This window comes from Carlito syrichta, unplaced genomic scaffold (assembly GCF_000164805.1).
Source record: "Carlito syrichta isolate Samal-C Ts95f unplaced genomic scaffold, Tarsius_syrichta-2.0.1 Scaffold104787, whole genome shotgun sequence".
Classification (NCBI taxonomy): domain Eukaryota; kingdom Metazoa; phylum Chordata; class Mammalia; order Primates; family Tarsiidae; genus Carlito; species Carlito syrichta.
This window is the reverse complement of record NW_007048883.1, coordinates 4,756-28,566: the sequence shown is the minus strand read 5'-3', so window position 1 is coordinate 28,566 and position 23,811 is coordinate 4,756. Positions and strand designations below refer to the sequence as shown.

At 39.3% G+C, this 23,811-nt stretch overlaps 2 protein-coding genes across 5 annotated transcripts in view; both read left to right on the top strand.

Moving 5' to 3' along the window:
• The window catches only part of LOC103268605 (calmodulin), a 15,740-nt gene extending 827 nt beyond the window's left edge, over positions 1–14,913 (top strand). The window contains exons 2-7 of one of the 4 annotated variants that reach the window (XM_021716338.1): positions 4,555–4,585; positions 12,075–12,218; positions 12,309–12,415; positions 12,840–12,975; positions 13,711–13,714; positions 14,272–14,913. In XM_021716338.1, the coding sequence (XP_021572013.1) occupies positions 4,555–4,585; positions 12,075–12,218; positions 12,309–12,415; positions 12,840–12,975; positions 13,711–13,714; positions 14,272–14,284 (435 nt within the window). In that variant the 3' untranslated portion in view covers positions 14,285–14,913. Of the gene's footprint in view, positions 1–2,910; positions 2,952–4,554; positions 4,586–12,074; positions 12,219–12,308; positions 12,416–12,839; positions 12,980–13,710; positions 13,715–14,269 lie in introns of all 4 variants that reach the window. The other 3 variants (XM_021716332.1, XM_008066198.2, XM_021716334.1) reach the window with 3 other exon arrangements.
• Positions 14,914–18,911: 3,998 nt separating this feature from the next.
• Positions 18,912–23,386, top strand: STPG4 (sperm-tail PG-rich repeat containing 4; the record flags this gene model as incomplete). Its single annotated transcript, XM_008066207.1, has 3 exons — positions 18,912–18,992; positions 20,591–20,650; positions 23,129–23,386. Coding segments are annotated over exons 1-3 (399 nt in total), but the record flags the coding sequence as incomplete, so codon positions are not given.
• Between the last annotated feature and the right edge of the window lie 425 nt (positions 23,387–23,811).

The following is a 23,811-nucleotide window of genomic DNA, read 5'->3' as shown; positions in this document are numbered from 1 at the left end:
TGGAGCGTCTTTGTCGTTGAAGGAAATGAGCCTGGTGCCTGAAGTCCCGGGCGCATCCTCGCGGTGCGCATCTTGTTAGGGACGGTGTCGGGTTCCAACTCCCGTCTGAAAGGCGTTTCCCGCCGGGCTTTCGGAAGCCAGCTCGGGGCGACTGCCGTCGGAGAGTCGGTCTTACAGTTGCAGGGATGCCTTTGGAAAGAGCCACCTCTCAGTCCCGTTCTTGAGAACTCACGTGCACTCTTGGTGTTCAGGAACCACGGCCACAGACAGCATTTCCCCCCCTCCTGCCCTTTTGCAAACGACTCGTATTTCCGTACCGGTAACTGCCGGATCGTCTTAAAGTACAGTTCAATTCATTTGTACCGCAATGGCTCCTACTGTAGCGATAGAGAACGGTATGGGGGGAGTAGGGGGTTTTTAAAAGCATTTTCCTGTCACCGAAAACTGGAGTTGACGGTCTTTCCTGTTAAAATAATAGTAATGACGAGGAGGACGATAACTTGGGATACTTATTTTGTGGCTCCTTCTGCCAAGTGGTTACAGCGATGGGTGTGTCCAGGAGGCAAGGTGACGTCTTAAACAGGAGTTGGGGATCCTTGCCAACAGAAACCTCCAGACAGTATGGGTGTGGGGAGAGAGGAGTCCACCTTGGATAAAACCAGCGTTCATTTAAGATGGATGGGTTTGATCCATCTCGATGTTTTAAATCGTATTATTTGGAATTTCAGCATGCAGGTTGAAATTGATCTCTTTGAGATGTGCATTATAGGCATGCAAACAGCATTCTGTGTTGCGGAGTAAGCAATTAAAATTTGAAGGGTAAGGTTTTCTCTAATCATCTGTGATAATTGAATCAAGAATTCGAATGGTTTTTGTCGTTAATGATTGGTTTATCTCAACGATTTCCTAGTCTCCTGTCCGGTGATGAGCTTTTGTAGTTACTGTCTGCAACACTACGCTGTGGGGTTTTATGTTAAATTGACAGTCCTTACTAGAGAGACATAAAATTCTTTTAAAAATTGACATCCGTTATTATTAAATTTGAAAATTATCCTCAGGTAACTTTATAATTAGATTTGAAGTCCTAATTTAAAATCTCAGTATAAAAAGTTATTTGCTATGGAAGTAGAGTAAGATTGCTCCTGTAGCTCTTGGATTTAACGTGCATTTTAATCAATATGTGCTCGTTGAAAGGGAGATTCTGAAAGAATAAAGCAAAATAAAAAATTTTATGAGTCAAAAACAATTATTCCATTAAGCGACAAGGTCTACTTATTTTAGACTCAGAAAGTAAAAGGATTTACGAAGGCTCTTAAAATATACAGAAAGTCTTGCTTCAGCAAGAATTTAGGACTTAGTAAACGTCCTAATTTTAAGAAACCAGTTTATTCCAGTGATTTCTCTTTTAGTACAAGATGCTGTATAGTAAGTGCTGTTGTGTCAGAATTAAGGTATCTTTTTACCCTGATGAAATAGTTTAGGCAGCTTTTGATACAGGTAAAACAAACATCTGACTTCTGTAAGTGTAGCAAAATTTTCACATAGGAAGCCTTTGTATCGAGATAGTGCTTGGGAGGAATGAACGGGTAGAAATGGATGAAGGGGTCGTCATCTGTGTTCCATGTCACGCCTGTGGATGCATTTAGATTTTGTCTTTTTTTTTTAATTGAGAGCTCCATATGTTCAGGCTGGTCTCGAACTCCTTTGGGGTCAAGCAGTCCTCCTGCCTCAGCCTCCCAAAGTGCTGGGATTAAAGGCATGAGCCACTTCACCTGGTCAGATTATTTTCTTTTTTAACCACCTTTCACTTGAACTCCAAGAGTATTTATGCCGACTTTTGAAAAAATGTTTGAGGTACATGATGTGCTTTTTTCTGGTCACTCGTGTAATACAGATTAGTGCTTCTCAATGTTGGCAGATCACCTGTCGTTCTCCAAAATGCAAATTTTAGTTCAGTAAGTCTGGATTGGACCTGAAATAATAGTAGTGTCTGGAACCTCCCTTTGGCTTGACAGGAGCAGTAAGAATTATATCAATCGCTGCAGAAATAAGGGAGTGAGAACTAGTCATCTCTCTAGTGAATTAGCCTTCACTTCACTGAGATAAACAGACATATTAATGAGCCTGACTTTTCCCAAAAGTATAGTTCTTCTAGTTCTTCTGACTACAAAAATGCCACTCTCTAGACAGAAGGAAGAACCACACTTACTTGCCTGTACAGTAGTTGGAAAAGTTAGTACTAGGAAGTCTTCTATTTTGTAGGCTTTAATCTGGGTGTTGCTGGTAAAGTTTATTTGAACTCCGGATAAGTAATAAATACAAAAAACTTACCAACTGTTCATGCAAAATTGAGAACTTTCAGGTTGTAAGTTAGTCTTGGGTCCTTAAATCCTTGCTTGAGGCTCATTTTGTGATCTTTTATAAGATTGCGTTTCCCTGGAGGTATTGAGCGGTACAAGATGGTGTGAGGTCCTTAAATTTTGACTTTCCAGCCACGATTGTGCAATTTTTAAGTTTCTTTTATTGCTAATATCCTTGTTTCTCCTTAAGACTTTCCCAAAATCTTTGCCCCCATCATGCTAAGAGTGCAAACCCTATTGTCTCCTTATACGCAGCATTGATGCCCTCAGCCTTCATACAGGCTGCAGTTTCTGTCACACTTTAGTGCATTTTTAGTCTTAGACTGATTTCACCTGCATCTCTCCCTAGGTTGCATCTTGTGGTTTTAGTTTGCACAAATTTTCTGGACATTAAACAAAGTTAACATTGAATGTGGTAGCTTGCTGTAAAGGGCTTGATAATGCCATGTATGTCTACTTTCTGTGGAAATTGGGCTAGTCAAGTTGATATTTAGCATTGTAGATTGGCTAATTTGTATGAAATAATAGTTACCATTTAACTCTAAGCTAGCTTTGAACATATTATCTCACTTTGCACAACAACCCTGCCAGGTAGATACTATTATTTTGTTACAGGTGAAGTTGATTATGAGAGGTTGCGTAACATTTCCAAGGTCACACAGCTATTCACTAGTACAGCTGGGGTACCAGCCTAGCTATAACCCAGAATGATGAGAGAACAGAAAAGTGCAAACTAAGAGTAAGTCCTCTGTAGTTTCTCTTATGACAAAGTAAACTTCGACCCAGTGAATTTACTGGATTTTAGATCTTATTCCAAGGGAAAATTACCTATGACTGACTTCACACCAAATATTTGTTGGTGGAGGATTGGGACTTGAAGGGATAAAAGTAGCTTTTTACTTTCTGTATTTGAACTTAATTATTGGTTTTTCAATTTTAAGTCATCAGCCTTTTTGCTTTTTTTTTTTTTTTTAAAGGAATGAGTTTCATTTATATCATGGTCAAATCAAAAGTGTTGAGAAAGGAAAAGAAACTTTCTGGATTCCTACTTAAGTTTTCTCATGTTGTGCCCTAGAGAAAGTGTGAGGACATTCCACATTAAGGTGTTACCCTTCCCAGGGGTGTGTACATTTAAAAAGAATGAACCCAGGCAATCTTTTTCTTATTCCTACAAATAAATCAATTAACTAATCATGGTACACCTGACCATTTTGGTAGAGGTTTTAGATAGGATATATTAATGGTGCTCTGAATTAAACTTTTTAAAGGTATTGGACATGTCTGACAATTTAGTACTTAATCTTGATTCTGTTAATTACTAATTTTGCACACTCCCCCCCCCCCCATTTAACTGGAGTGTCTCTGTTCCTATCTCTTAAGAAAAGGGTAATCATACCATCATGGGGTTGTTGTGAAGATTGAATTAGGATAACATAAGTAATGAGTTTTAGTAAAAATGCCTGAAAAGATATTTTAAAGCAAAACCAAGTAGTGCTCTAAAAAAATCACAAACCTTTGATTTACTTTGGGATTTTAAAAATCAGGAGAAAATGGATGGTAGTTTGTCAGATATTGTAGTTCAGAATCCTGGATTATTTGTATTTGCCTAGCAGGAGAGAGGAAGTAAAAGCTGGTATCATTCTTTTTTAGATGTTAAAATGATATATTTACCATTTATGGGGGTAATTGACAATTTGTGATCCTTAAACATTATTTTTGATTCACTGGGGATTTCCAGTGATAATGATTTGTATTTGTCGTTGAGGTGAGCTTAGTTTTACCTATCCTAACTTTGAAAAGAAAAGCATTGTTTCTTATTAGATTCTTGCTTGAGAAGAATAACAACTCCAGTTAAACTTTCAGGTATGCCTTTGCTTATTTTCAATTGTGTGTGGAATGAAGTTATTTTAGATGTATACTTTAAAGTATTCTGAAATATTTGCATATCTTAAACTTGGGGTCAAGATGGCTTAGCTTTGAAGGTAAACCAGATGTGTGCATTTTCTACCCACCTGTGTTTATTACTGGTACTAAGGAATGTTAAGCTAAATGAAACTTAGGGCATGTGGTTTTTTTGTTTTACACATTTTGGTCTTTGAGCTTAATTATTGGTTCTTGAAAGTTTTTAAACTTGTTTATAAGTCCTAATCTGCATACTCTTAAATCACTAATCTCTCTTTGTTCTCTTTTGTAGGCTGACCAACTGACTGAAGAGCAGATTGCAGGTGAGAAATACTTAGCTAGATTGTACCCATTGGGTTTTATTATAGATTGTATAGCAGTCCTCAGAATAAAAGACTTGTATGAAAGAATTGACTTTGATGTATATCATTGATGCTAACAAATGAGTGTACGGTAATGTAATTCAACCTGCTCTGGCAATGTGAGAATGTAAACTTTAGACTTGCCTGTGAAAGGTGTGTGCTACGAACTATAACTAAAGATGTATTTCAGTCTGTGTGTATACTTTGGAACTTGTTGATGTAGTGTTAGAAATTCTAAACAATGGTCTTTGTTTTATTGTTTGAAGACTTCTACCTCACTTTCTTGGACTAGTTAACACTGCAACTCCAAATCAGTCTCTACAAGTAAAGGGGACCAAGAAGACTTCTAAGATAACTTGAAATGTAGAATCAGAAAAGGAAAAATGAATTTGCTCCGGTTTAAATTAGCTAATATTTTAAATTTAGAAGTGCATGTATAATCAACCGTTTCTCTCCAGTGAAAAACATAGATTGAAAAGTTAGCATTCTGTTTACAAATGTCACTGTATCAATTTGAATTTTGTCTTAAAAAGCAGTTATAACTATTGAAATGAAGCTGCTTAAATCTTGTCTCCTTTAGTTTGCTATGGAAATAATGTGGAATTATTAAATAAAATATGATGTCACAGTTTAGTTTGTTTTGGAATATGTGAAATTATTACAAAAAACCTGATGTCATGTTGTCTTTATGCCATGCCGTTTAAATATTAGTGCTTTTGATTTTATTCTAATTTTTTGAAATGGCTGATTAGTTTTGGAAACATTTTTTTTCCTTGCCTAAGTTTTTCTTCCCTTTTTTCTTATATTAGTTGCAGTGTATAAATGCTTTTAAAACTGCTCCTTTGCTTTCATAAGAGACTCTGATTAGCACAAGCACCAAGCAGTTTAACTGCCACAATTTTTCCAGTAAGCAGGAAGTAGTTTGATAAGAGCTCAGAAGTGCTTGAGCATTTTTCAGTGCTGGAGAAAACTGAGAAACCCAGTCGAAATTTAACTATATAGTTCATTTAAAGCTAGTTTCTCATCTCCATAAGCACATTGAAATTTGGAGGATACCAAAACACACTGATCTCAGCTATTCATCAGAAATATTGTCTGATAGGACTATTAGTATTAAGGACCAAATTTAAATAGGTATTATTTAGTCTTAATTCTTTTTTTTTTTTTTCTTTTTTTTTTGAGTTGGAGTCTCTGTTCCCCAGGGTGGAGTGCAGTGGCACGCTCATGGCCACCACAGCCTCGACCTGCTGGGGTCAGGTGATCCTTCCCCTCAGCCTTCCAAGTAGCTGGAACAACTACAGGCATGTGCCAGCACACATGGCTTAATTTTTTGATTTACTGTAGAGATGAGGTCTCACCAAGTTGCCCAGACTGGTCTCGAACGCGTGGGCTCAGGCAATCCTCTCACCTTGGTCTCCCAAAGTGCTGGGATTATAGGTGTGAGCCACTGTGCCCTGCCTTTAGTCTCTTAATGCTGACCTTATCTAATACATTTGCCTTTCATTTCTCAGTATTCCCAGTCAGGTAGTTGAACCTACTGTATATTCAGCACGCACGGTCACTTTAGGCTAGATAATGTATTACTTAAGGTACATGTTGGACAGTTGGTGGTTGTCACTGCCTTCCTAAACACACATACAACTCTTTTAAAGGCAAGTTTTTGTTGAATATGAGTATCACTCTTAAGTGATTGATAGCATTTTTTATAATCAAGAATACTTGCAGTTCATCAGAACATTGTCTTTAAGATAAATCCAGTCTTTTCACTGGTTTTCATCATAAAATTAGATGTCCACTGGGAGTTGGGGGGCTATTCTTAGGTTCTCTCCTTACTCTGCCTTTTCATAGACTACTGATTTTTTTTTTTAAGTCCCAAGTTTTAGTTAACTTAAGGGTAGAGGAACCAAAACTTTTATGCTACTAAAATAATCTTGTGAGATCAGGGACTTTACTGTTCCATCTCGTAGCCCCACTGCCTGGGCACTTAGTAAGAATTGAATAAATATTTCTTGAATGGATAAATTTTCTTTTTCTTTCTTTCTTTTTTTTTTTTTTGAGTCAGAATCTCACTCTTGCTCAAACTGCTGGACTCAAGTGATCCTTCTTCCTCAGCCTTCCCAGTAGCTGGAACCACAGGCACATACCACCATGCCCAGCTAATTTTTTCACTTATTGTAGAGACGAGGTCTCACCAAGTTACCCAGGCTAGTCTTGAACCTGTGGGCTCAGGCAGTCCTCTTGCCTCTGCCTCCCAAAGTGCTGGGATTACAGGCTTGAGCCACTGACTACACCTGGCAAATTTTATTCTTAGATAGGTTGTGACACAAGAAAAATATTTTAGAACGCTGCTACCCTATCCTAGCAATTCTACTTGCTCCCCTGAGTCCCTTCCTCTCAAATTTGGTGTATTTCAATGTCTACTTTTGAGGTGAAGGCAGATTTTTTTCTTAATCTGGTAAATTGTAATTGCTAGTGACTAGAAACATCTTGGAGTTTAATATTTACTCGTTCTCCCCTCATACTGTTAACAAGCTTCACACATGGAATGCAACATTGAATATACAACATGCTTTTTAAAGCCATTTTTATCACGTAATCAATACTACAGAATTATTTAGAAATTCTAACAGCAAATAATTTGTTGTAGGAAAAAAACCTTGTTTAGATGAAGTTATTAGAATTGCTTATATTACATCCTAGTGTAGTATGACATCACTGACAAGTAATTTTGTTGATGACTCTGCCATGATGTCATTAGTTGTTTGACATTTGGAGGATTGGTAGGAAAATTTTCTTTAAATAGATTTTCTTTTAAGAAATCTATACTTAAACGTTTATTAACCCTTTGCACTTGAGTGTCCCCTCAGGGAACATGAAGAGATTGCAGGTGATTGATTATGCAGGATAAACTTATACAAGCGCAGATTTTTCAAAAATATATGTTTCTTTGAAGTTTTCCATTCAGATTGCACCAAAAAAGCAAAATAAAGAGATAGAATCTATATTCAGATATGATCAATCGAGAAGTGGTTTTCAGGAATCACAAGTGTGCCTTTCCACATCATCTTCAAACAACAGACTGGACAATAAATTACATATTATTAATGTGGGAGGAAGAAAATAAGACTGCACTGTCGCACAGAAAAACACTGGGTTGGATGACGTCAAACAAATTAGTATTGTACAACATATGTCAGTGAGTCTGCAATGCATATCAGTGACTGATAGTCATGTTACCACATATTAGAAAAATAAAAAATTTTGAGGTTTTTTTTTTTTTTTTTTTTGGTCATAAACAAGTTCCTCAATGTCCAAAATTCCATTATAATCCAAATGAAATAAAATAATTGGTTCCAACACTATACTGTTTACTATGAAGTGATTTGTTTTTAGCTATTTTGTTTAAAAGTGTTGTCAAGTTACTGGTGATCCGCGAGATGACTTCCAGGTGCAAAGGGTTAAACTTTCAAGGTCTAAATTTGTTTGATTAAAACAAATTTACTCAATCTGTAGCAACAAAAGTTATAGATTCACATCTAAACTAGGAAAGGGCCTGGGGTTGCTAATGAACAAATAAAACTTGAGTAACAGTAATACTTGATTTTAGGCATAGCTGGAGTAGATTTTGAGAGATTCTTTATACCTACCACTTATGTAGAACATAGGTTGTTCTGTGACATTCAGTACCTGTTCTCTTTATTGTGTAGTTAGGTTGGCTTCTGGGTTTATATTTCAAGTCATTCCCGGGAGTTACTGTTTAGAATTACATCCTTCTATGTACAAAGATTATGCTAGTTTTGAAGTAAACTAAACTGTGAAGGTAGGTGAATTTAAATTGAACTTTAGGGCTTATTCTTGTTTTAAGGAATTTTTACAGGTTATCTCTGCCTCTGTAGTATAAAAATTCAAATAGAAATTTAGCCTAAACAAAATTGAAAGAATTACCATTTGTTCTTTCATGCATAAAATAAATAGTAGATACAGATATGGTTTTATTTTCTCCTTTTTACTTATTCTATCAAACATTTTAATAGTTATTACATTTTAAAACTTCTTGAAATTTAGAACACAGATAATCTTACAGCATGCATCTTTCAGAATTTAGCTTTTAGTTAAATCATATAGTAGAAAGATGATTATTGCTAGTTAAACATTTGGGGCCAGGCGTGGTGGCTCATGCCTGTAATCCCAGCACTTTGGGAGGCAGAGGTTGAGAGGACTGCCTGAATCCAGGGGTTCCTGACCACCCTGGGTAACTTGGTGGGACCTCATCTCTACAATAAATAAAAAAAATTAGCCAGGTGTGGTGGCGCACATCTATGCATCCATCTACTTGGAAGACTGAGGTGAAAGAATCACCTGAGCCCAGCAGGTTGAGGCTGCAGTGGCATTTGGAATTTATTTACTTTAATGGTGATACTAAAAGATGCCCATAGCTAAGCAATATAGCAGAGAATATAATAAAAACAAATATGTATGTCAAAAATCCTTTAATTTCCTTGTAAGCTTTATTATGAGGTGATAGATGCTGTGTGTCTAAACCCTAATAGTTCCTGGTTTTCTAGACAACATTTCTGCATCCTGTTTTTAAAAAAAAAAAAGACCATATTAAAATGGAAATGTCTGTCAAATCCTGCTGTCTTTAGATGGGGACTCCCTGATGTATTTTATTCATAGGTTGATATGGGTTAGCACTAGACACTATTTCTATAAAATCAATAGTCATTAGTGCAGTATGAAGGTTCTAATTGTTATTAGGTGAGTTCCTCTGGAAACAATATTCAAATGGATTGGAACTGTGTTGTTACTTATTGAATGTTTGCAAAACTACAAATTAGCCAATGATACCTGATGTAAATAAAACTAAGTAATTAAAAGATTTTAAGTAGAAGAAAGTAATGTGGTACTTCCAAACAGTTACAGGACCCAGATAGTTGTGTGGGTAATTTTAAAGAAAGAACACACTTAAGAGGCAATTGTAATAGTCTAGGTGGAAGATGTTGGGGTTTTGAGCCAAAATATTAGTTGTACAAATGGGAAGAAAATCAGACAGTATTTAAATGGTAGAATTCCAAACTTGTTGACAGATTTAAGGGAGAAAGAGTTAAAGTGGCTCTTTGGCTTTTGTTTTTATCCCTAGTGTTACTGGGGAGGATTGAGTTTCTTTTTTTTTTTTTGAGTTGGAGTCTCACTCTGTTGCCCAGACTGGAGTGCAGTGGCACACTCCTGGCCACCGCAGCCTCGACCTGCTGGGCTCCAGCGATCCTTCCGCCTCAGCCTTCCAAGTAGCTGGAACTACAGGCGTGCGCTACCACCCCTGGCTAATTTTTTGATTTATTGTAGAGATGAAATCTCGCCAAGTTGCCCAGGCGGGTCTCGAACCTGCGGGCTCAGGCAATCCACTCACCTCAGCCTCCCAAAGCGCGGGATTACAGGCTGAGCCACCGAGCCCGGCTGAATTTATTTTCATATGTTTTGTTTGAGGTCAGCCAGGGGACATGATCTGTGGACAGTGAGAAGTAAAGGAAATATGTTACTGAGAGAGATGAGTAGACTAAATGGGCATAGGTTAAATGGCCAAGGAGAGAAAGAGGGCTAGAATTGGTCACATGTATATGTAAGAGACAGGCAGGAGGAGCAAGAGCCTCTGGTAGTGTAAGGTGGTAGGAAATTTTAGTGGTGGGTTGACAGGAGAGGAAATTGATGAGTAGTGATGTACCTTCCAAAATGTGGGGAGGGATAAGAGCAAGCACTTAACTAAGGTTTGAAGTTAGTTTTAGGCTAAGAGAGTATAGAATTTTTATGTTAATAGACAGAATCTGTGTGGAACTAGTTGATAGTTGAGTCCAGAGAAGAGGTAATATGGAATGAAACTGGAAAGTATAAGATGGGAACAGGGGTGGGCAGACAGGAAATAAATGGCCGTGAGCTGTAAGAGAAGGTACATGATTTCGTAAACATTGTCACGTGTACATTTTCAAATGTATAGATATGTTGGAGGAGCTTAATGGTCTCATGGGCTTTGAAACTGCTTTTATATTTGCTTGCTGATAAGGTCTAATCCTTTGGACAGAAAGTTTGAGCTTTGTTATTAATTCATTGGAATGACCTTGTAGTAAAGTTAATCTTAGTTTCTCTTTCTGTAAAATAAGTGAAAAAGCCCCAGGTAGTTTGGAATGTTGCTTCAACAGCTTTTCATGTAAGCTGGTGGTAAACTGGAAACAACATGGCCAGGCATGGTGATTCACACCTGTAATCCCAATGCTTTAGGAAGCTGAGGCAGAATTATTGCTTGCCCCCCAAAAGTTTGAGATCAGCCTGGGAAACATAGCAAGGCCTTGTCTTTACAAAAAAAAAAAATTAAATTATTAGCTGGAGGTAGTGGCATGACCCTGTAGTCCTAGCTACTTGGTAGGCTGAGGCAGGAGTGAAGGATTGCTTGAGCCTAGATGTTCAGGTTGCAGTGAGCTTCGATAGTGCCACTGTTCTCCAGTCTGGGCAACAGAGCCAGACCTGGTCCCTAAAAAAAGAAAAAGAAACAACATAATTTCACAAAAAGATCTTAAGTAATTATATTTCACTCTTATTACAAGTATTATGGTTTTATATTCTAAAGAAAGGCCTAAGTTATCTTCGTTCTCAATGATATATAGCACTTAACTAAAACTGGACATTCATATTTTGATCAATTCATTATTCACATCGTAATAGATTCCTTGGCAGTCCATTCTGCTTTACTAGAAAGGGAAACTAGCCTGTTGAATGTTCAGAAGTTTAACGTTTTTTGTTCTAAATTTAGTAGGTGATTGATATTAGACATAATTATAACCTTTGCGGCTAACATAGTACATAGAAACAGTATAATTACTCTATAGAAATATGCATTTAGTACCAATAATGTTACTTTCTATTGTGAATGTAGGTCAGGTCTGTAATTTTGAATTGTGTTCCACAGAGCAGCTTCAGTGAAAAATAGAGAAGCCTGTCGTTTGGGGATTTGGTTCTTTTTCTCTTTCAACCTAGAATAATTTTACTTTTATTTGGTGTAGGTATTAGAGTTCCCTTTGAGGAGTTTTTTTTTATTTTTCTTCCCCCTGAGATGAGGGTTTACTATGTTGCCCAGGCTGGTCTCGAACTCCTGGACTCAAGAAATCTTCTTGTCTCAGCCTCCTACAGTGCTGAGATTACAGGTGTGGGCTACCATGCCCAGCCCCTTGTGAGATTTAAATGAAAAACATCTTGGTAGATCAATACGAAAACATACTGGTATGATTGACCACAGGTGTTTGAAATAGTATCACAAGGTTTTCCTATTTAATTCTTGAGGAATCAAAATCCCATTTCAGGTGCTGTCTCCATTTCTTTGCTTTAAGAGTTAATAGATTTCACTTAAGAGGTTACCTTTTATTGCTAACCTGTGTATTTGGATCGTGGTCTTTCTTTCAAACAGAATTCAAAGAAGCTTTTTCACTATTTGACAAGGATGGTGATGGAACTATAACAACAAAGGAATTGGGAACTGTAATGAGGTCTCTTGGGCAGAATCCCACAGAAGCAGAGTTACAGGACATGATTAATGAAGTAGATGCTGATGGTAAGTCTTGAAGTTTGGAGAGTGGGAGGAGGTTGAAAAGGAAATAGTGTATATATTCTATTTTAATATTTCTACTAAAAAAAATTCCAGGTAATGGCACAATTGACTTCCCTGAATTTCTGACAATGATGGCAAGAAAAATGAAAGATACAGACAGTGAAGAAGAAATTAGAGAAGCATTCCGTGTGTTTGATAAGGTAGGTATTCATAAATATGTTAACTTTTACTTTGATGAAGATTTGCAGATGTAATAAAGAAATCAAGACCCTTTATGAAGATTTGCTTTTTAAAATGATTTACCAACATATTTAAAATATTTTTTAAAAGCTTAAAAATTCAGTTTTAGGTTTTCTAGTAACATATATTACATCAGTCTTGAGACAAAGGAAGTGTCACTTTGGAACTAGTCACTGGAAATAGTGATTTCAATATAGGACATCTTGCTTGGCTCTTAGTGACATTAAATTTGTAGGTCAACTATTTGTAGATTCTCTTTAGTTTGTTTGGATTCCTAAAGTATGTTTTCCCCCAATGTGAAATTCAACAAACTTACTGTATTTTTATGTTAACTGTCAGTCTATAATTTTACTCAGAAACTACAACACTAAAATGTTTTTCTAGGATGGCAATGGCTATATTAGTGCAGCAGAGCTTCGCCATGTGATGACAAACCTTGGAGAGAAGTTAACAGATGAAGAGGTTGATGAAATGATCAGGGAAGCAGATATCGATGGTGATGGTCAGGTAAACTATGAAGGTAAGTTCTCTCACCACTACCTTCTGTTTTTGACTTAATTTAAAGAGGTGCTTTATAGGTCAGAATTAGTGACTTCTGTCTAAAGATTAGGATGCTGAAACATTTATATTTACTAAATTTTGCTATTCAGAGTGCTGTCTATAGACTAGACAACATTACTGTCACCTAAGAACTTTTTTTTTTAGATTGGAAATATAGTTTATTTAGAGTGTAAATTAGAGGAGATTTGCCTCCCCAAGGTAGGGGTGGGGGCCAAAACTAAGAAAGCATGGCGGGGCCGGGCTCGGTTGCTCAGCCTGTAATCGCAGTGCTTTGGGAGGCCGAGGTGAGTGGATTGCCTGAGCCCGCAGGTTTGAGACCTGCCTGGTTAACGTGGTGAGACCTCATCTCTACAATAAATCAAAAATTAGCCGGGTGTGGTAGCATGCACCTGTAGTTCCAGCTACTTGGAAGGCTGAGGCGGAAGGATCACTGGAGCCCAGTAGGTGGAGGCTGCAGTGGCTGGGAGCGGCCACTGCACTCCAGTCTGGGTGACAGAGTGAGACTCCAACTCAAAGAGAAAAAAAAAAAAAAGCATGGCAGCCATAGCTCAAAGAACATATGGCCTGGCCAATGCTTAACAAAACAATGACTGAGTATTTTTTAGAAATAGTTAATATCAGGTTCTACTCCTATAACTAGAAACTGCATTTTAGCAAAATTCCTGGGCAATTCATATGCACATCAGCATTTGAGCAGTGCTTTACCATTTTTGTTAAGGATTGTGGAACAATTTAGAAAGCATCAAACTTCAAATTTCCTAAAATAAAATCCACTTGGATTTAGCTTACAGCTGTTTACATATGCCTAAAAAGTATCCTATGTAACTGTAAACTTTGGGATGACCGTATCTGAAGCATGGCATTTTGAAATTAAAGAGTTTTCAGTAAAAATGTACCTTGTCACTTTTCATTGTGTAACCACTTACCATAAATTTACCATTCTAAAAATTAAACCGATTCTATGGCACTGAATTAAGAAAATTGACTTGTAATGTAGAACTCAAGTCTAAGCTAAGAGAGAGTCAAGAAGGGTTCTTTTTCTAATAGCTTATCTAAAGCATTAATTTGGCTTTAATTAGTAATCCTGAATAATTGTGGTTTGTGAAAGTTTGACCTCATCAGTAACGGCTTTCCTCTGTACTTTATGATAATTCCGAGAAGAGAGGGAAATGGAGAGACTGTTCAGTGTAGAATAAGTGACTTGTTGATCTTTTGCCATTGACTGAGTTTTTTATGTACTTCTTCTTTTTCAGAGTTTGTACAAATGATGACAGCAAAGTGAAGACATTGTACAGAATGTGTTAAATTTCTTGTACAAAATTGTTTATTTGCCTTTTCTTTGTTTGTAACTTATCTGTAAAAGGTTTCTCCCTACTGTCAAAAAAATATGCATGTATAGTAATTAGGACTTCATTCCTCCATGTTTTCTCCCTTATCTTACTGTCATTGTCCTGAAACCTTATTTTAGAAAATTGATCAAGTAACATGTTGCATGTGGCTTACTCTGGATATATCTAAGCCCTTCTGCACATCTAAACTTAGATGGAGTTGGTCAAATGAGGGAACATCTGGGTTATGCCTTTTTTTAAAGTAGTTTTCTTTAGGAACTGTCAGCATGTTGTTGTTGAAGTGTGGAGTTGTAACTCTGCGTGGACTATGGACAGTCAACAATATGTACTTAAAAGTTGCACTATTGCAAAACGGGTGTATTATCCAGGTACTCGTACACTATTTTTTTGTACTGCTGGTCCTGTACCAGAAACATTTTCTTTTATTGTTACTTGCTTTTTAAACTTTGTTTAGCCACTTAAAGAAAATCTGCTTATGGCACAATTTGCCTCAAATCCATTCCAAGTTGTATATTTGTTTTCCAATAAAAAAATTACAATTTACCCAACGGTTGCTCTGAATCTGAGTCCCTTAATTAACTGTTGAAGTCTAATATTTTGAAAATAAAATGAGCTGGTTTCTACTTGGTATAATCTAGATAAGTATTTTTTCTCTTTTTTTCCTGTGGGGTGAGTAGGGAGAAGGGTGGCAGAAATAGTGAAGGTGGGAGAGGAAAGAGAAATCGGAGAAATGAGAAAAGAGGGTGAAGCGAGGGAAATGGGAGAGAGAAGCATAGAAAATAGACAAGAGGAACAAAATAAGAGACAACTGAAGAGACTGAGGTGGAAGGCCAAAAGGGGGGAGACTGGGGCTGTCTTAGCCCGGGTGCCGTTGGAGATTTGCCGTCACACATGCCCACAGTATCCTCTGCCACCAGGCCTTTTGACTAAAATCTTTTGTATAAGTGCCTAGCATAGGAATTGGGATAGGTAGGTGTTTGGTATTTCCTACCTTTTAAATATATTTTTCAGTTTTGGCATCTGTCCATGTTGGCTTCAGCTGTACAATGGTTTTTTTAATGCTTGTTCAAAATCACAGCAATCTAATTTGAGGGTCGTCTAGGTTTTGCCAGTTTCCTAATCCTTTATTATGCTTTTTAATTCTACCAAGACAGGATAATTTTAGTTGTGCTTGCTCATCTGCAGCATGTTTTACCAAAATGGTGTCTTCGGGAGTAGATTTGCAGTGACTACACCTTGTTTTAGTTTTTGCTTGCTTTCTATTGCTATGTTTATAAGCTACTCCAAGGGTGGTTATCAGGTTTTGTTTTTTTAACTACCTTTTAAATACTTAATGAAATATTCCATAGCCAACCAGAGCCAAGATGAAAGCATTGAGTCTAATTGTTACCTGGTTATTATACACGGTCTTTAATTTCCCAGGGGACAATTCAGTATTTGGCAGATTACTGCCCCGTCATGGACTATTTTAATACCACTATTATTAGTTCTATTAGATAATAGCTGGATGGTTAGTGGAAGGAGGAGTATGTTTTAGAGCGAGGTTACAGGCAGGCATTGATAATTCTAGTAGGGATGTAACATCACATTCAGGTGATCACATAGGAAGATTTTAGAAGCGTTTTACTGAAATGAAAGACAGTCCTTGGCAATTGTATTAAGTGCTCAGTATTCTATGCTGTTAAATCTGTTATGACTCTGTAGAATGAGAGAATTGGGCAGTTAATTTTGGTATTAGTTTTCTAGGTTTAATCATCAGCGTGACGTCTATATACATTGATAACCAAGGTATGGATAACAAGATGGGTGGGGAAACACAATTTTTGGACCCTTCCATGTCATAATAATTGGGGATTTCTATTCTTGAAAAATGTACAAAAGTCCAAAGTGCAGGCATTATGATTTTACAGGAAATTGAAGTATAGAACAGATATAACTTCATCGTGATCTGAGTTTGAATCTCAGTTCCAGTGCTTCCTACATTTGAACCCAGGACTATGATTAAAATTACACCTTCGAGTCTTACTTAACCATATCAGTTTTATGTTAGCAGGATTATGGGAATTGGCCTTTTTTTTTTTTCCTTTTTTTGAGTTGGAGTCACTGTTGCCCAGGCTGGAGTACAGTGCATGCTCATGGCCACTGCAGCCTTGACCTGCTGGGCTCAGGTGATCCTTGCGCTTCCGCCTTCCAAGTAGCTGGAACTACAGGCACGTGCCACCACACTCAGCTAATTTTTTTATTTATTGGAGAGACGAGGTCTCACCATACTGCCCAGGCTGGTCTCAAAACCCTGGGCTCAGGCAGTCCTCTGCCTTGGCCTCCTAAAATGCTAGATTACAGGCCTGAGCCACTGTGCCTGGCCAGGAATTGGTAATTCTTAATACTATCTGTGGCATGTTTGTTTTCAGATAACTCTACCAATAAACCATCACTATTGCAGTTAAATATTATCAGTATGATGTGTTTTCCCAAAAGTTTTATAAGAGGGTGTAAAAATTGTGAAGGTCTGATACATAATAGGCACTGTTGAGCTTGATTGTAGACTTATTCTCAGAGAAATGCCACCTCACCCCTTTTAATAGTACTGTTATGTAACCTGAAAATAAGTCTGTGATACTGAACAAGACAGTGTTTTCTTAAGAGGAATATTCTGTTTATGCTACATGCTTAATCTGTTTTACAGGCAGTCCTTGAAATAATTGACCCATGCTGTTTCTATTTTTGAGATACTTAAACTATTTTCTCATCTAGATGTTCCCATCTCAATTTTACACCTTGTATGGGTTTCTGGACTTCTCTGTACCTTTAGTATTCTTTTAGTCCCTAGGGTACCAGTCCCTAGTTAGCTGAGCCAGTTTTATAGACTTAGCCAAAATAAGAAAATGAAATGAGCCACAGGGATGGACTTGATTAATCTCTTTTTTTTTTTTTTGAGTTAGATCTTACTCTGTTGCCCAGATTGCTGGAGCACAGTAGCACGCCCACAGCCATGGCAGCCATGACTTGCTGGGCTCAGGTGATCCTGCCTCAGCCTTCCAAGTAGCTGGGACTACAGATTAATCTTTTAATATTGTGAGAACTCTAGTGTTTACTTGACTCTCAGACTTTTAATTCCAATTCTTCATTTTAAGCCCAGTGCCTGGCCTTTTAAAAAAAGGCTTTGTTGAATGAATTTAGAATCCCAGTATTTTAAGAGAAATTAGATGGAGTCTTTTAGTCTCGTTTCAAAAAGTGTAACCCACAGGATCACTTGGGAGCTTGTTAGAAATCCAGAATCCTAGGCCCTGCCCCAGAATTGGAATCAATTTACATTTTAATTTTTGAAAAGCACTGCTGTAATCTATTCTGGTTTTTTTAAAAAGAGAACTGGTCAGTCGTTTATTCAACAAATATTTCAGCGCTTATTGTGTTCAAAGGACTCAGTTAACAAAAACAACCTGTGTTTTGAGGATGTTTAAAATTAGGAGAGAAATGATTTTTCATGAGTCCTCCAACAAAGATAGGCACAGGACCCTAGGGGCCTGGCGAATTAGGCGTACAAAAACTCAGAGAAGTTGACCCTTGATACAAGATAACAGCAGCAAGTGAGGTCCTAATGGGGGGGGGAGGTTGGATTGTAAATGCTGCTTTTGTCCTAAAGGCAACGACAGGTCACATTAGCTGAATGCACTGTGCCAGACATGGTTCCAAACATCTCACTCAAGTAGTCATCATAATCCCATGCGTAGGTACCCTAACCCTAGCCCTAACCCCTTCTCTGTAGACAAAGGAAGCAATCACAGAATAAATCAGCAAATGCAGCCGGCGTTCAAATCCTGGTAGTTAAGAAAGAAGGATTCAAGAAGAGGGAATAATCAATGCAGCAATGAAAACCGAAGGCTGGGTTTGATAAGAGCTGAAGACCCGCGGTCACTGGCGAGTTTAGTACGTGCAGTTTGCAGAAAGCTGTGCGCGCATGTCATCAAGACGGGCTTAGTAAAGTATGGGAAGTGAGAAAAGAAAGCTTGTGAAAGAAAGCAGAAATCTCCCGGCTCGAGTCAGATGTAGATTTGAATTCTGGCTCCGCTTCGTGTGATGGCGAGTCAACTGCGCGTCACTGTCAAGGGAAGCCTGTCTCCTCATCGGATGGCCGTTGGGATTAAATGAGATTCATGGATGTGCAGTCCCTGGAACACAGCAGGTGCTTTTCAAAGGAGTTAGGGCAACCCCCTCGCGTCTCCTCCCACCGTGGGAGCTCTTCTGTCCTCTCAACAAATCCTGCTTTAAAAAAAAAAAAAAAAAGTGGAGTTAAGGTTGAGGAAGGGTGAGTTTTCAAAGGCTGAAAAGCTACAGCACTGGGACGGCAAGCGAAAAGGCAGACCCAGAGCCCTCTCGATTTTCCTCTCCACGTGCGCGTGCCCGTGTCGTCTGGCGGGTCTCCCTCACCGCCTCCCCACACCCCCGCCCTGCCGCCAGCCGCAAACCCGGCGGGTCCCCGGCGCGCGCCGGATGCGTCTCCTAGCAACCCGACGCCAGGCCCGGCCTAGGCAGAGGAGAGGCTGCCATGGACAAGCCAGGGGTCGCCATCACCTCCCCCACAGTGGGGGAAGACCCGGGGCGTGCAGAGCCTTTCCTTTCCCCCTCGGTAAGGTCCCCCGCCTCTGGCGTCCCGCTCTGTTCCCGCCCCAGGCCCCGCCCTTTTTCTACCCTTGTCTAAGTCCCAGGCCCTGGCGCCCCTGCGGCCTCTTCCTGTTTCCCTCCCTACCCTCCCGTCTACACCCGTGGCCCTTTCTTCCAGGTCTCTGTTGGATCTTTCCTTTGATTTATTCCCTTTTCCCTTGCTGCCTCCCCTCTCCTTTCCCTTTGCCCTTTTTCTGTATTTTTCCCCCCTTTCCCACAACTGATTGAGCTGGACGACTGCTTTAGTGTGGTGGTTGGATTTCGAACCCTTCCCCCACCCGAAGCCTGGGGGATTTTTTTTGGTAGTCTGCCAGAATCATTTCCCCCCCCCACCTCTTACTTTAGTATTTATAAAAATATTTGAAACTGCCTTTGCTTCGTTTTCAATAAATTTGGATGAGGGATGTTTAATCTAACCTTTTCTCTTTCTCCTTAAAGTGAATTTTAAATGGAAGTTGGGTGGAGTTTAGATCCCCTTAGGCAAAAACGAGACAACAACTGCCAGCCACCTTCCTTCCCATTGATCAGGTTTGCTCCGGGGGTCCTTCCCACCTCCTTTCCTGGATCTGGGTAGCCTTAGGAGACCTGCCCTGACCTGCCCCTATGACTGTACATGTGCAACAGAGAGGATGCAGCGTCAATCTTACGAAGAAATGCATAGGAAGAAGTTCCAACTTAGCAATGGTTTTTAGAGAAATGCACATATTTCATGGTAAAACTAAAGTCCAGTGGTACTCCCAAGCAGAGTGGGCTTAAGGCACTAGACAGGAAGAACAAATTATATCCATTTTAGTGATTAGATTTTTTTTATTTTTAAAATGCACTCTGGCTTGGCCTAACCCATATTTCATAATAATAACAGAGTCATTATAAATGAAAGTAGGACTCAACATTTTAATGCTTTTATCTAGGAGAAATAGTTCAAAAGGAAAAAAGCTAGACAGCTGTGTTCAGTGGACAATAGGGCTGAAACAAATGTGAAAAAATAATACATGAGCTTCCTTGAAAACTGAGGAATACAAAAATAATCTGCTTCACTTGGCAGATGAAGTATTAAACACGAAGGCTGTCATCAACTGAGCACTGGTTGTAGGGGCAAGTCTTTAGATGTACAATGCTTTATTCTCGCACCAACTCTGGCAGTCCCTTATTTTTATACTTCCGTGAAGAAGCCTGAGTGTTGAGCCCTTCACCTGGTGTACCCAGCTGCAAAGTGGCAGAGCCGTGTTTCAAGCCCAAGTCTGTCTTTCTCTTCAAGTCCAACTTTTTTCCTAACATCAGATTTGGTCACATCTAATATCCTTACAAAATCTCTGTGAGCTGGGGATGTTTATGACTCCAATTTTATCAAAGGGAATTTAGTGATTTAAAAGCACTTAAAACATAAAGTAACAGTTTAGGGAAATAGTATAAGAAGAATGTATCATGATATAGCTTTTATTTTAATGAAGGCTTACCAGCTTGGTGCAGGTATTAATTTTCTCAAGCCAAAGTTTTATAAATTATACTTAATTTCAAGGATCACTTCTCAAATAAATAAGTATATTTTGTATTTGTTAATAGAAACCAATCCGAAAGCCCTCGTCTTTTGAAAGAGAAGGATGGTGGAGAATAACATTAACAGTATGTATACTTTCAGTCTTTCCAATTCAAATCATTCCTATTCCATTAATAGTTTAAGCAGGCATATCCTTTTTTTTTTTTTTTTTTTGCCTCAGGGTCTCATTTTGTCACCCAGGCTAGAGTGCAGTGACACAATCACAGCTCACTACAGCCTCAAATTCAAGCAATCCTCTTGCCTCAGTCTCCCAAGTAGCTGGGACTACTGGTGTGCACCGCCACGCCTGGCTAATTAAAAAGAAATTTTTTTTTTATAGAAACAAGGTCTCACTATGTTGCCCAGGCTGGCCTTGAACTCCTGGGCTTGATCCATCTTCCTGCCTCCACCTCTTAAAGTGCTGGGATTACAGGCATGAGCTACCACACCCAGCCCAGCCATACCTTTTAAGTCAGTAACATTTAATTGTAAGAAAACAGTGGTTGTTCAAATCTTGCATGGACCTCATTTCTTACTTACAATTTTAGTATCAACACATGAATGAGAAGATGGCTTTACATTTTGACTGCAATAAAGGCTTGGGAAAGTAGAACAACTCTAGGAATCCAGGTGCTTTATAGAATATCTAGATTAGGTGAAGCTATGATCTTAGGATCTTGGTGAGATCGCACAAGATAGAAAATGCACACATTCTAGAAAGTTGTTTTGTTTCCAGTTGTTCTTACTTAGATGGTGTAATGGTGTAGACCCCATGATAATGGTTGCTAATACGATCAATATATGAAGGCAAGATGGTACTATATAGAAGAAAAGTGACCAGAAGACCGCCCCACTCCAAGAGACACTTTCTATAATGCAGACATATTTTCTATCAGCACCCTTCATAAGACAAGAGCTCCTGGGTCAAAAGTCGTCTTGGAATTGAACTAATTTAGTGGCAGAAGTGAGCTGAGCACAGTGGAAAGATGGCCACAAAAACTGCAGTGACTAAACCTTCAGTTCCGGCCATTCAGCCACACTGTGGTTGTGATTTGCTTTTTTTTTTGTTTGTTTGTTTGTTTTGAGTTGGAGTCTCACTCTGTCACCCAGACTGGAGTGCAGTAGCTGCTCCCGGCCACTGCAGCCTCCACCTGCTGGGCTCTGGTAATCCTTCCACCTCAGCCTTCCAAGTAGCTGGAACTACAGGTGCACGCTATCACGCCTGGCTGATTTTTGATTTATTGTAGAGATGAGGTCTTGCCAAGTTGCCCAGGTGGGTCTTGAACTTGCAGGCTCAGGCAATCCACTCACCTCAGCCTCCCAAGGCGCTGGATTACAGGCTGAGCCACCGAGCCCAGCTTGGTTGTGATTTGAACACAACCTCTTATTGGACTAAATACCCCATGTGCTCCGCCAGTTCGTTCTCAGTCTCATGTCATTGTCCTTTAGCTTCCCCTTGAGGGCAGGAGAGAAATGTAGTGTCCACAGAGTAGAAGTAGATCACTTTTAGTTAGTCAAGAACCTATCCTGAGTGGTCTCATTAGGGGCCTGAAATTTATAGTCAAAGTTGAATCACAAGTTTAAGGATAACTTCAGGCTGGGCACAGTGACTCATGCCTGTAATCCTAGCACCTTGGGAGGCCAAGGTGGGAGGATTGCTTGAGTCTAGGAGTTTGAGGCCAGCCTGGACAACATAGTGAGCTCTCATATCTACAAAAAAAATATTAAAAAATAACTAGATACTGTGGCATGTGCCTATAGGCACGGCTATCTGGGAGGCTGAGGCCAGAGGATCACCCGAGCCCAGGAGTTTTTTTTTTAAAGCCAGTCAAATTTAGCAGTGGAGGATAGTATACCAACTTTAATGACACTAATGTTAATAAGTTCTGATAACCCACTACCAATCGGACCAGCCGAACCTAGGAGTTTGAGGCTGCAGTGAGCCATGATTGCATAACTGCATGCGAGCCTGAGTGATAAAGTGAGATCCTGTCTTTAAAAAATAAAAAATAAGGCCAGGTGCAGTGGCTCACGCCTATATTCCCAGCACTTTGGGAGGCTGAGGTGAGAGGATTGGCTGAGCCCACGGGTTCGAGACCAGCCTGGGCAACTTGGTGAGACCTCCTCTCTACAATAAATCAAAAAACGAGCCGTACTTGGTGGCGCGTACCTGTAGTTCCAGCTACTTGGAAAGCTGAGGCGGAAGGATTGCCTGAGCCCAGCAGGTTGAGGCTGTGGTGGCCGTGCGCGTGTCACTGCACTCCAGCCTGGGTGACAGAATGAGACTCCAACTCATAAATAAATAAATAAAAATAAAATAAAAAACAAAAGTTTAAAAAATATTAAACTTTAACCATAACCCATTTGCTGTCATTCAGCAATTGTTTCAGAAAGGAAATAATCACGATTATCTTGAAATGCTTTGTCAAGACCACTTATTATAATTGATGTAATTTTATTCACTTGAAAACAAAGAGAGTCTTCCCAGAAATGACCCTCCAAGAATGCTTTAGGGGAAGTTCTAGGTTTACACAGCGATCTAAAACTAATGTCATCTTCCACAGAATACTCCCATACCTGGCACTTATCACTTGAAAACTTTTCTTGAAGACTCCCTATTAAATCCAGTGATCACAACCTACAATTTTAAAAATGAAGGAAGAAAAAAACCACCTCTTGTGCACAGAAACAATCCAGTCCTAAATGACCTTCCACAGTACATGCCTCCTGACTTCCTGGACCACTTGAAGAAGCAAGCGGCTACTTACTCATTCAGAGATAAACCACGGCCAAGCCCCAGTGGGCTAGTTGACAAAGATCAGGTAAAGCCCTACTAGTAGATGAGTGTTTGTGGGAAAGCTACTCAGCACCCCCAGGAGAAATGGAAAACCTTCAGCATGTCTCATATTCTGTAGAAATGAAACAAGGGCTGCCTGATTTACAAATGTATCCAGACTTTCCCCTGTGAAGTCTTATGCTCAGGGGAGGTACACAGGGAGAAGTGTTTTCCTCTGGGGGCAACTCTTGGCAGGCTTCCTCTGGCTTGGGAAGCCTCTGAGATCTTATCTGTCACTGGGCCATGCTCTGGCTTCTTCAAGCAGTTTATGTGATGAGCACTCACTTTGTTTTTCTTTTTTGAGTTGAACTCTCACTCTGTCACCCAGACTGGAGTGCAGTGGCCGCTCCTGGCCACTGCAACCTCAACCTGCTGGGCTCCGGTGATCCTTCTGCCTCAGCCTTCCAAGTA